Below are 13,135 nucleotides of genomic sequence, written 5' to 3' on the forward strand. Positions count from 1 at the left end.
CATGGTCTGCAAGAGTTGAGAGAGAAGGGTGTCAGTGGGGCTGGGTGGGAGCTGGCTGGCAGCTGTGTTAGGTCAGAGGTTGGACTCGATGATCTTGAAGTCTCTTCCAACCTAGAAATTCTGTGATTCTGAGTTTTAGAGAACGTCTTTGCCAACTTTTCAGGCATCGGTACGACTGAAAGTTGGAGAGGCCGAGCCTCATCCCCCAAGCACTGCCGAGGGCTCCCCCGGGAGGGCCTTTGCGGCTGGCTGTGAGGAACGAGGAAGATTTTACCCCGAGCAAAGTCTCCTGCTCGGGGCCAGGGACAGATTCGGGATTTCTGCTAAAGACCGAGAAGCGCTGGCCGCACACCGGCAGCCCCGGAACGGCCTTTCGGCAGCCGCAGGGTGGCGGCGGAGCCGGGCGGGACGGACCGGCGGCGGCTGCGGCGCTTCCTGCGAGCGGGGCCGGGCAGGGCCGCGGCGCTGTGGGGCTCCGCGGGTCGCCATGCAGCCCTTCACCGTCAACATCAAGCTGGCGGCGAGGACCCTGACGGGAGCCCTCAGCGCGCCCAACAGGGGCGCGGCGGACTGGTAGGGGGCGCCGGGACCCGGGGGGGGGAGAGGGGGACGACGAGGGGTGGCTGCCAGGTGCCCTCCTTCTTCCACCCCTCCGAATTGCTCGAGGAGGAGGTGTTGGTCTCTGGGTGTCGGGGAGAGCAATGCCACAGCCCCTGGAGGGAGGGTGGGTGTGTGCCAAGCCCTCCAGGCAATGCCCTTTTGTGGGTGGAGCTGTTGGTGCTGCAACAGCCCATGGGGAGCTGGTGGCTGCTGCTGCTGCTGTTTCTGGGGTGGTTTGGGGCTTGAGGTGCAAAGGCCATCCATGCCTTGGTGTTTGGATGCGTGGCTCCGAGCGAGAAGTTCGCCCAGCTGTGCTAGGAAGCAGTAACCCAGTGCTGCTGAATCCTACGGGGACAGCTTCAAATGAATTGGCCTGAATCCAGTCATTTTGGAAAAGTGTGACCTGTGCGTTTGGCAGCTTGCAAAGCAGTGAACGCTGAAGTTCTTGGAAGTTTTTAGAAACTTAATACCCTTTGACTGTATTCGCTTGCTCACTGTTCTCACCATATCCATGCAATTATCGTCAGAGGCTACATTAATCCTTCCTCAAGTCAGACTGCATCAAAGACTTTTTAACGATTCCTGTAGTTCTTCACATGCTTCCTCCCCCCCATGCAATTATATAAAAGCAAATATGCTCCTTACATATAACATTTGGGAATGCTGTGCATGTATTCTAGTATGATGTTTTAAATTTACAGAAGAGGATTTTTATAGACGGACACAAACGTGCTTTGTGGTTTTCATAGGGAATCATCAACACACAGTTCAGCAGACAGTGCTGCAATCACATTTTATAATGCTGCTGAATTTTATGTTATTAAGTAGTTTTTAGTGTTTGATATTCATGTCTGGTAGCATACATTCATCTTACCAAAAAAACACCAACCAACCAAACAAAACCTCCACCTCGCTCTTGATGTGAACAAACTGCTTTCTGTTGATTTTTGCTTGTTTGATGATGGTGTGTGCTTTTCTAGGGGCTGGCAAGGTTTGATTGCGTATGGATGCCATTCCCTTGTGCTGGTAGTTGATGCCAATACTGCCCAGACTTTACAGGTTTTGGAAAGACACAAAGCAAATGTTGTCAAGGTGAGACGTGTTTTAAGGTGCATTACGTGATTCTGCTGTGTATCTTATTTTTCTAAATGGTTTTCAATACTCATAATTACATTGCACTCAATTTTCATGTAAACTCTGTTGTAAAGTACCCATATTTAACATGATCCCTCTTTTATGGTGAAATCAAACCACACATGCTAAAATTTGGGCTGAGGTCAATGTTATACTTTTAGATATATAAAAATATATTTGAATCTTAGGAAGGAGGGGTTATTTTTCCGTTATCACAAAGCAAAGTTGTGTAGTTAGCAACAATCACAGAACACACGGCACTCAGTAAATCAATACCTGCCATGCCTTCTGGCATGTGTTTTGGCAGACGTACACTTAACCTTATTTGTCTTCAGGCTAGCCTTTAAAATGAACAAGACATCAACTCCAATGTCTGTAATCATGTAAAATATATATATAAGTAAGTGGTATGGAGGCAGCAGCTATAATGATTATTATGTTTTAAAATCTGCACTTAGCTTAGATAACAAGTTGTAACGAAATACTTCTTGAGCCACTTAATGCTAGCATTTTCGCATACTTAGATGCATTCACTAGTTTTGAGCAGTAATGCTATTCCAATAGGAAACCAAGTGTTGAAGTCCAAATAGTTTCTGTATAATGTATAAGATAATTTTTCAAATTACTCTCTGGTGGTTTGTTAACAGAAATAGACTGTAAGGAAATGACTTCTTGTGAGGAGAAAGAATGGAGAACAATTTTGTTCCACTTTAAGAAGTAGGAATTATTGTGAGGTCATAATCATTGTAGATACCTTTATGTACATTTCTGAAAAACTTTCTTTGAATTCTAACTGCCTCTATTTTTTTGTTGTTGTTATGAATTTATAAATGCTAAAAGCATGTATAGGCTGGAGGGGAAGTGTAAAAGATCTGCTGTGTCTGTTTGGCTGTTGAACTCTTGAACTCTTTCTAGTAGAGATTCATGCCAGCAAACATAGTCTACAAGGGATCTCCTCCACTGAAACCTGTGCTTGAGTTTTGAAAAATTTCAAAACATGCCACTTTCTGTAACAAAAAGAAGGAAAGAAAAAAAAAAAAAAAAAGCAGTTATGTCATTTTCTGCAGTTTGTTTGGCTAATGTTCTTTATAGACTTCCTGCCATTTGTGTGTTACAACTGTGTCTGGAATAGGTAATGGCTCTGCTGGAAAATGCTCCACGTTAGCTGTCATTATGGTAGTCCTGGCTTTTTGGGAGGCTGATAAATTTGTACGGAGTGGATTATACCTGACTGCTTTTGTACCTGTACAAAGAGTACTGGAAAGGGTGTTTTTACAAAAGAAAATGTAATTATATGAAGAATTGTTTGGTCTGTCACCAAAAAAAAAAAAAAAAAAAGAGTACTGAAATCTACATTTATGTCTGTTTTGCTGAATTAGTAAACAGGGTTAATAAGGCTGTAAATTAGGTGAGATAATTTCTGAAAAAAAAAATAAAAATTGCCTGTGGTCCCTGTTTCTGACCAATACTGCTACATTTGAAGTCAGGGTAGAGAGGCAAAATGATTTCTTTTAGCAGAGGAGCAGGTCATGTGTGGGGACTTTGTTGGAGCAGAGTGACTGCAATGCGAAAAGAGGGCTCGTGGTGCTAGAGAACAGTAGGAGCTCTGTTTAAGACTGCTGGTGTGAAGGCCTCCTTTTCATTGTTCATAACCTGGTGACAGATCTGCCCTTGGGAACTGATGTTTTCCAAAATTGACACTTGCTTCAGAGAAACATATATTTAACCGAGGAAGAAATAGCTGTGTAGATTTCAACAGCTGTGTAATTTTAATACTACATAGCTACATGCAGGCACCCTCAAGGATAATTTTATTTTGAGCAGCAGGGAAGCAGGAGTTACAAAACTGAAATCTGCAGGTAGAGGAGACTCTCCCAAGAATTATTCTGTTATTCCAGTAGAAACGTGCTTTGGGTTGTTAGCCGGAACTCTTTAAAGATTGCTTGCTGTGCAGGTTGTTTAATTTATTCAGCCAAGCTTTTGGGATGCATACTGGTAAAACCTCTGACAGGGATAGCACAAAGGTGGCTACAGTGCCCTGAATGCAGTTATAAATCTAACTCATGTTGTAAAGTTAGTGGCACCTAATTATAATTGTATTTTTTTTTTAAGTATCATGATTTCAATACCTGTGCAAAGAGTTGTGTTTGCCCTAACACTTTCTCTGTCAGGTACTTTGATGTTCCAGCTGTCTAGCTGCAACATCATTTCTGTAGTATATAAATTCTCATTACCTTACTATTAAGGTTTATTATTCTGTTAGTGTCTTCATTCTCCCTTAGGAGTAGAACTTGGCCTTTAAAGTGGGTAGCAAAACAATTCTGTATTGAATATGTAGGGAAGGAGCCAGTATTATCTATTACATTCTCTGGAGACTTGTAGATGGAATGTTTCGAATTTCAGGCTACATCATTTACATCTGTATTGCCATCTTCTTGCAAGCCAGTGCAGTTGGCAATCCCAAACCAGAAAGTGGGATATGAAAATCCGTTTTGGTGACATCCTGAATAGGGTAAAGAAGATAGCAGGTGCAGTTTCTTCTAAATATTTGAGTAGACTTCTAATATTTGTAGTCCATATTTATGGATTGTTGTAGTTTATCTTCAGGAACAAGGAATACTGATTTATGTAAATTTGAAAATACCATCCATGCTGACATGCATCACAGTTGTAAGATATCTTAAATTCGCACGACTGATATATGTTTACACAGATGTTATTAACTGTTGTTACCCTCTTTTGATGAATTAATTATTTGTTTATCCATCTGAAAAATATTTTGTATGATCTTTGTTATATATGCTTCCGTCTCTTGACTACTTTTCATTTGTATCTTCAGGTTAAATGGGCTAAAGAAAATTACCATCACAATATTGGGTCTCCATATTCTTTACGTTTAGCTTCTGCTGATGCTACTGGAAAAATAATTGTATGGGATGTGGCAACAGGAACAGCGCGTTGTGAAATACAAGAACATGCAAAACCAATTCAAGGTAATGATAATGCATGATGTTTGAATGGAAGTTCCTTTACGGAGCATCATGTACAAGTCAATCACCAAGGGCTTGTAAACTGTGCTCAGTTCTGATGTAGAATTTTACAGTCAGTATTACAAGCCTGTATGTTCGTCTACTCACTTTTTTCATAAATGTAAAAATGTTTGTTCTTTGTAAATGTTTCCCAGAGAAATGCTGTGAGATTTAATCCATACAGCAACATTTTTTTAAGATCCGATGAAAACTGCTGGTCTCTTTTTATTAGTATCATTGACTGGAGTAATAATGTTTATGGTGTCAAGTATATCTTCCTATTTTTGAGTTGGGGATGTAATGCAGCTTGCATTGTGGCTGAATATTAGTCCCATCTGTTGTGCTGTAGTATTTTGTTGTAAGTAAAAGTTACAATTGTGTAAATATACTTTGACAATTATGTTCATTACTACTGATTAAGTATATGAGCATGACAACATAAATCAGAAGGGTTTCTTTTTTGTGCATGTGTACAGTTTTCTGATTTGTAGGATCAGGGCAGCTTTTACATGCGCGGATAGCAGTTTTACAACATGAAAAGTAAAATGGAGAAAGAACAATATATTGTGCAAATTTTAGAGTAGATGACAGTTTTAAACAAGGTAGGTTTCACGCATAGTTCGAGTTAGTTGTATGAAGTTTTGACAGTGAGTATGACAGACTTGAACTAGGCTTCAGCTGCAGTCAAGTAGTCCCAGTAAATGGGAAGGATTAACGCAATTGAACAGTTGAGAGAGAGGAAATTTTGAGAGAGTATAAATAACTGTGTTTTGCGTTCGTTTGAGAAGACAATTCAGTGGTGATACTTGCTGCTTTTGATTCTGTTCTGCGGATGGTAGCCCAGTGCTGATCGGAAAGTCTGAAAAATAGGCAGTAAATTCTGCCTGAACAAATCTGTGCAGCTGGATATTTGAAGATTCTTCATCTTGTTTCCATGAAAAAAGATCATGATCTCATTCAGGGATTCTCGGTGTATTTGTGCCCAGGATGTACATATTTTTTAAATGCATACATTTTACAAATCTCTACAGGACGTAAACAAAACAAATGAATTGAAACCAAAAAGAAACCAGAAGAAAAGGAGAAGGAACTATATATATATTTCATGGTGTAAGCTACAGAAGATCTATGCTTGCCTGTGCTACATGTAGAAATATCTAGAAGCCTGGTATTGAGATCGAGTCTTAGTTGGGCTGATGAAGGATAGAGAGCGGAAAATGTAGCCACTGGCCAGGTATAACACAATTAAGAAGATACGGAAAAGTAATTGTCTTTTTTTCTTGGTCTTTTGGTGTTTATTAGTAAGGTGCCATCCATCAGATACTCCCCTTCATTAGTTAATGTCTTGCACTTCACCAGTGAAGAAGTTGAAGTAGTGGTTAAAACTCACAGCAGGGCATCCAAGTATCTAGGTTTAATTCCTGCTTGCATCACACATCCGTTATCGTCTTTACTGCTGCTTTAATGAGTGCAGCTGTAGTTGAGGATAGTACTGTATTAAAACTGTTTGGTTCTAATTACTTGGGGTTGGCACTTTTCTGTGTACTGGAACCACTCATAACAGAGCTGTCCAAGAGCTAGTTTGAGTTAGAAAGCCACGCTGCTGTGGCTGGACCACTCTTGTTACCTGAGCCGCTGATGTAAGGGGACTGCTTCCAGCACCAGGTGAGCTCTTTGTTTAGCTGGAAGGGATAAGTCCACAAGTACAGCAGCATCTGTGCGCTCTGCTGCATGTTCTAGATTTCCATTTATTGCCACTGCTGCCCACACTAGCAATATATTTCCATGTTATTTCTGAAGTATAATTTAGAACGCTTTGTTTCTAAAGAGACTACCACAATGAATTTCTATAAATAATTTATTTAAAAACTTGCAATGATGCTTGTGTCACACACGCGTTTTGTCTTGATTTCTACTACTGGAAAACCCACTTTGTTTGTTTTTTGTTATACTTCTGTTTCTGTGAAGCCCATGAGGGTACGTACAGTATTGCAGTGCCCTGTAAGTCTAGTAGTGAGACACTGTATGTTTATTCTTTCCACTGCAGTTTTTTTTTTTCTGTTTATTTCTTCTTTTTTGTGTTATAACTTGCATTTTATTTATCAATGACACCAATTCACTGAATGTTTCATGTGGTTTTCACCATGCCATTTGAAGGTTTTTCTATACGTGAAGGCTTTTCAATCTGCTATGCTATTGGGTAACAAATAAAGTCATATGCAGTGGAAATAAAGTTCTGTTCTTTCATCAGTCCTTGGTTTAATTTAGCAATAGCTTTTAACAAAAACAGTTTCTTTTGCTTTCCATCTGCTTCTGAAGCCTCTGGCTATTTTTTTTTTTACAGGCGTGTAGAAAATGTGCAAATAGAGATCAAGCACCAAGGTGATCTTCTGGTGCTCTCTGTGTTATCTGCAAGAATGTGGCAGGATAACAGCTGGAGCTTCACTGTTTCAATAAAAAGAAAATCAGTGCTTCAGTGTAAGGCACTTGTCTTTATTTGATCCAGACTCTACCTTCACCTGGGAAGCAGTTAACCATTTGTTTACTTGTAGTGTAACTACAGGTAACAGGTTCAGGACACAAATGATTTTATTTTTATTTTTTAATTTTCCTTCTGAGACCCATAGAGAAACACTTATCAACTTTCAAAAAAAGGTGAATTGTTAAAACAGAAGAATGACTTAGGAAGGATTTTTTTTAATCTTTCTTTTTTTTTTTTTTGATCTTAATATGTATGGATATGCTGTAGAGACACCGTGACTTGTTGAGGCCATGCTGTGGTAGGAGCTGGACTCGGGGGGACACTTCATTGCCTGTCTGGCCTGTGTAGCATGCATGTAGCTCCAACACAGTTCCTTTCAAGTAACAGAGGTAGCTCTGTGTTCTTTTGTTCACTTTTCATCTTATTCCAAGTTTGATTTCTTTTTTTTTTTTTTGTAGAGATTTATAAATTTACCAAAAATTAAGACTTGGGTATGGCCTTCATTTTAGTTTAATAGACAGTTCTACTTTTCCCACCTTATTTTTCCACCTTATTTTTGCTTGATGAGAATAAATTTACCAAGATGATCAGTGTATTGACCAAGATGATTAAACAATATATATTATTCCACACACACACACAAAATAGGTATAAAAGTTATTAGGTAAATCACTACTTTTGGGGTAACAGACCCAACCCATCTCCAAATGCAAAGGGCCTTAATTGTTCCAGTACACCTTTACCAGTGTAGTCACCTCTGATTCTTCTGGCTGATATATCTAAGTTAGAAAGCATAGGGTTTTATGCTCATTTAGCTTAAATGTTTAGATGATGCTGAGTTGTGATGATTGGCAACCATGCCTCTTCAAACTGACCCTAGTGTTTGAGGTTGTATTTCTATTTTTGATTGTGTATTAGAGTCATTTTACACCTGAACTCAAGGCTCTTGCTAAGAAGTATTTGAAGTGGAGAAAACATTCATTTCCAGGTCACATACTGAAACCACCCGTCTGTTAAGTTGGGATGGTGTATGATTCTTTTCATTGTGACTGATGTGTTTCTGTGCAATACAGCATGTTTTTTTCAGATAGGAATTTCCTGTCTGAAAACAACTGACAACCTTCAGATAGGTTGTGGGTGCTGTGCTTGTGTGTAGACATGTATAACCCAGTGCATTGCTGCTTGTTAAAAGTATAAATTGAGACCATAAAATGAATTTATTTTTTAGAATTGTGAAATAGAAGTACCTTGTTACTAACAAGTTGCTAATCATTTCTTTAAAGATGAAGTGTTACAGAAGAATGGTTTCAAAATAGAACTATTTGTGAAAATTTATTTCAATGTTCAAGTTTTCTTCTTTCTTTTGACAGACATGCAGTGGTTGTGGAATCAAGATGCTTCTAGAGATTTACTGCTCGCAGTTCATCCACCTAACTATATTGTACTGTGGAATGCAGACACAGGCACCAAACTTTGGAAGAAAAGTTATGCAGAAAATATCCTGTCTTTTTCATTTGACCCCTTTGATCCATCACACCTAGCTTGTAAGTTTTTATGTACAAAATAGTAAGAAAGGACAGTTTTAGTTTACCATTGGTTAGTTGGAACTAGCAAAAAAACAAAAATTCTCTATGATAGTATCAAGAATCACAGATAGTTGTGTTGTAGTACCATTAAAGTTGGAGAGGAGCTATAATGGAAGGAAAAAAAGGCATGCTCGAAGAAATACAGCCAGGGAGATTGCAGGTGTGACCTGAATATGTGTGACCAGGAGAAACCTTAGACTTAAATCTTAAACTAGAGGTTGTGACATTAAAGTAATCGATTAGTGAGATTTATGTTATTAATGCCAGGAAGAAATTTCAAAACAAAGACAGGAGTCTTCAGCCAGTATAGAATTTGTCTGAAAAATTATGTCATTGGGGTGGGGAGGGGAAAAGTGCCCATGAATAGAGAATACAACTTAAAGATCTGAAAATATATGTTTGTGACTTCATAAAGAAGATGGAAAACGTGGAGACAGGAGCTGGGAGAAGCTGGATACAGAGAACTATGTTAAGCTGACATAAAACGCTATAAAATAATTGGATGCTGAGAGTGAATCCAATGAGATGAGAATAGACCCAGATAAATGGCGTCTTCAACAGAAAGGTTTTTGTTGAAGGAAGAATGTGACCATCGATTTCCGAAAATCCAAATGTTGAGGGGGGTGAGGTGCACACATTCACATTTTAGCAGAAAGAAACTAAGATAAATGTGTCATTGTTTTTTCACTTATCTTTATCACTCCTGATCTGCAGAAGACAAGTTGCAGTTTCCAGTCTTTGTAGGTTTTATTATTGTTATTATTTGCCATACCATTCAACCTAGACAGAGAGCTTTTCGATATAAACATGTAGTAAAATCTTGGCTATATCTTTACAGCTCAGCTTTATGCTGCCACATAAATGATGTGCTAACAATTCTTTGAGCAATGCACTTCATGAGAACAGAAAGTGGTTATATAGCCAACGTGGGCAACTCCGCCATTTACATTATGAAGCTTCCTGAAAAATAGTTTATGACAGAATAACTATACTGAACAAATCTGAAGGGGCAACCCAGATGTTTCTACAGATAACCTCCCTTTTTTATTGTTAATATTTTTAATACAGATTTAATTTTGAAATAATTGTGCAGATTTTCGTTAATAGTAGTTGACCATGTTCTGCTCTTTCAGTAGAAGGTTCCTGTAAGATAGAATTTTCTGTCTTAATGTATTAATAATGCTATTATGATTTCTCCTCACCAAAATTTTGTTAAAATAAAACGCATCAACAAAATTGAAGATTTTATTTTGTAAAATTTGTTTTTCTTGGTACAGTGCTCACAAGTGAAGGAATAGTGTTCATCTCCGACTTCTCTCCTTCGAAAGCTCCTGCCAGCTCAGGGAAGAAGGTTTACATTTCTAGTCCCCATTCCAGTCCTTCTCACAAGTTGGCTGCTACTACAGGGGCCAAAAAAGCCCTTGATAAAGTGAAAATCTTAATCAGTAATGAAAAACCAAGGTAGGTAGCAAATATTTCTTCTGAGGTAATGTTTTTTTTATACCTATGTATTGTATAGATATTATTAGGTTATTATTATATTAAATATTGTAAGATAATAATATTTTTTTTTTAAAGAAAAAAGTTTATTTAAGGAATAGACAGACTGAGAATAGTAATTTCTATTCTTTGTCTTCATAACTCTGAATTTAAGAACATTGTAAATTGTGAGAACAGTCTCTTTGGCTTCTAGTAGTTGCATGCTTTAACCTTTGTTTCTTAGTTGATGCACCTTAGTTTGATTCAATAGATGTGCCCTTTCAAAAAACAGTTCCTCATTTTAGTTGCAGCTTGCTTTTTAAAACATAACTGTGCTCTGTGTGCCTATATTATATTTTCCTGCAGGTGTTCAGAAACATCTTTCTTGGGGGAGAGATGGGTAAAAGATGAAAACAGGATGATGTAATTCATTTTAATTGTGGAATGAGAAAGGAGATATTAAAATATAATTTCTTCAAGTACTAATACCTGTGAGGAGCTGTTATCCCAAAGTAGTTTGTAATAGTGCCATAACAGGCATTTTTTAAGTTAAGTGTATAAATAAAATTTATGTGTTTTATGACCTTTTAAAACCAAAGATGTTGCTTTTTAAGATTTATTTTTTTAAGAACTTCTTGGCCTTTTTTTTTTTTTGTGGTGCAATTAGTTTTTCCTTTCATTTTTACACTTCCCTTTCATTTTCACTTTTAATTTTTGTAATAGTAGTGACTAGAACAGACTAATTAGAGTATATTGTCAGTTAGCACTTGACACGAAACTTTAGTGCAGGTTTGAAATTTATATTCTATTTTAATAAGCTGTATTGCAAACTGAGGAGGAGACTTAAAGATATGTTATTTGGTAATCATTTAAGAAATTAAGATTTTTATATTAGCTTAAAGATTGTGATCTTGTCACTTTGTGTTCTGTGATGCTCTATCTGATGTAGTACATCAGGCACCTGATTTTCAAATATTGGGACAGTACATATGCTGCTGCAACCTTTTGTATGCTCTGTGATAACAGCATATCACAAAGACACTGTTTTTTGTATTCATCCAATTGTATTTTAAGCTGTATATTAATATTGCCAAGGGTATGATAGTCATTTCTTTTATCTATTCCTTTCTCTCTAAAACACCACAAAATACTAGAACGGGAAAAAAAGGAAGAAAAATTGTAGCAGCAGTGATTTATCAGGTTTTATATTAATTTAGGGAAACTTTGAGGAAAGAGGCGCAGGAAATTGCCAGAAAAGTGATTACAAACAGAAGGTGATTCATAGTCCTAGGGAAAGGAATGAGAAGCAAGAACCGTGTAAGAGGGATTTATTGTATGGCAGAATGAGATTAAAAACAGACAAACAAAACCCCTTGAAAGGGATGATACGTTAAATCAGTTAAGAGAGTTTCTGAACTGAACACAGTACAAGGATGATTTTCTTCAATGTGTTTTACATACAGTTCATTGCATTAGACGTTCCTAATGAACCCCTTTACGTTGCAGTCTATCACCTATTGATCAACAAAACAATGAACGTTCCTGTTCTCTGCTTTCTCTGAGTTTTAAAACTGGTGTTTTTGATAAGCTAGTTCAGTTCATTTCAAAATAAAGTAACACACATAATACAAATTTGAAGGAAGCAGTATTGTTAAAGGTAACTGCCATGAATACCAGTAAATGTCATGGCAGCTAGCACGGTTCATAACTGAATTGCTTTCTCTTTGCGTTGTGCAAGAACTATACTTGTACAATTTGACTCACCCATTATTTTAAAAATTACTCTATAATCTTATTTGGACAAAAGGCAACAGTGTGTCTTTTGAAGGTTGGTGATGCTGTTCATAGCTGAACTAATTAAATAGAAATCTATAGTTTCCGAGTGATCAAAATGGGGAATGCTAGAAAGAAAAGCATTTGCACTGTTAATTTTATTTTGAACTTCAAATATTTGTTGATACTGAACTTAATTAAAGTTGTTCTCCTTTTCTGGACCACTTACAATTTATTTTTTGACATTTTGCAGTGCTGAATCTGTAACACTCAACGACTGCCTTCAGTTGTCATACTTGCCTTCCAAAAGAAACTACATGCTATTACTGTATCCCAGAGAAATTCTGATCCTTGACTTGGAAGTGAATCAGACAGTGGGTGTGATTGCCATTGAAAGAACGGGTGTGCCTTTCCTACAGGTAATGAAAATTTGATAGGTGTCTGTCATCGTAATGGTTTATTATGATCATTTACAAGTACATGACTCATGGGTAGTTGTATTGTGATGAATACTAGAAGATGCAAAGAAGTTAACAGGAGAAATGTCCTCTGAACCAAGCACTGTTTAATTTAGTTTTCTGAAGTCTGCTGCAAACCCACTTCATTTTGTGGTGTTACAGAAGTTACCAGTGTGGAAATAGTGCTGTGGAGAAAGGACATTTCATTTTCTTCTGGTTAAGCTGTTTAAGCTAGGGACTTTGTGAGCTGATTCACTAGTTTAATTTCAGTTACCTGATAATAAAGGTATTCTGGTTCATTTAACAAAAAATTAAAAAAAAGCTGTTTTGACAACCTCATTGAATTCTTTGGTTTCAATGCATGGTTGTGTCTCAGGTGGGATTTGAGTAGTATGGTTTCCAAGATTATTAAGAGCCATGCTGTTTTCCACAATAAGCTATAGTATATCTTTACACTTTGATTAAGATTTGCAAAGTAGTCCTTAATAATGAGTTAAAAATATAATAATTAATCATAAAAATAGATGATGTGCAGCTCTTGCCTTTTCTTGTTTTTTTTTTTTTAGTTGTTTTGTTGTTGTTGTTGTTTTGTCT

The 13,135-nt window shown here is 37.5% G+C and overlaps 1 protein-coding gene across 2 annotated transcripts in view; it reads left to right on the plus strand.

Moving 5' to 3' along the window:
* Window positions 1-443: 443 nt before the first annotated feature.
* The window catches only part of WDR11 (WD repeat domain 11), a 40,580-nt gene continuing 27,888 nt past the window's right edge, over window positions 444-13,135 (plus strand). For both annotated transcript variants that reach the window (XM_032191070.1, XM_032191071.1), the window contains exons 1-6: window positions 444-573; window positions 1,581-1,692; window positions 4,574-4,727; window positions 8,616-8,789; window positions 10,109-10,292; window positions 12,337-12,502. In XM_032191070.1, the coding sequence (XP_032046961.1) occupies window positions 488-573; window positions 1,581-1,692; window positions 4,574-4,727; window positions 8,616-8,789; window positions 10,109-10,292; window positions 12,337-12,502 (876 nt within the window). In that variant the 5' untranslated portion in view covers window positions 444-487. The remainder of the gene's footprint in view (window positions 574-1,580; window positions 1,693-4,573; window positions 4,728-8,615; window positions 8,790-10,108; window positions 10,293-12,336; window positions 12,503-13,135) is intronic.

Source organism: Aythya fuligula, chromosome 7, assembly GCF_009819795.1.
Source record: "Aythya fuligula isolate bAytFul2 chromosome 7, bAytFul2.pri, whole genome shotgun sequence".
In the NCBI taxonomy this organism is placed as follows: domain Eukaryota; kingdom Metazoa; phylum Chordata; class Aves; order Anseriformes; family Anatidae; genus Aythya; species Aythya fuligula.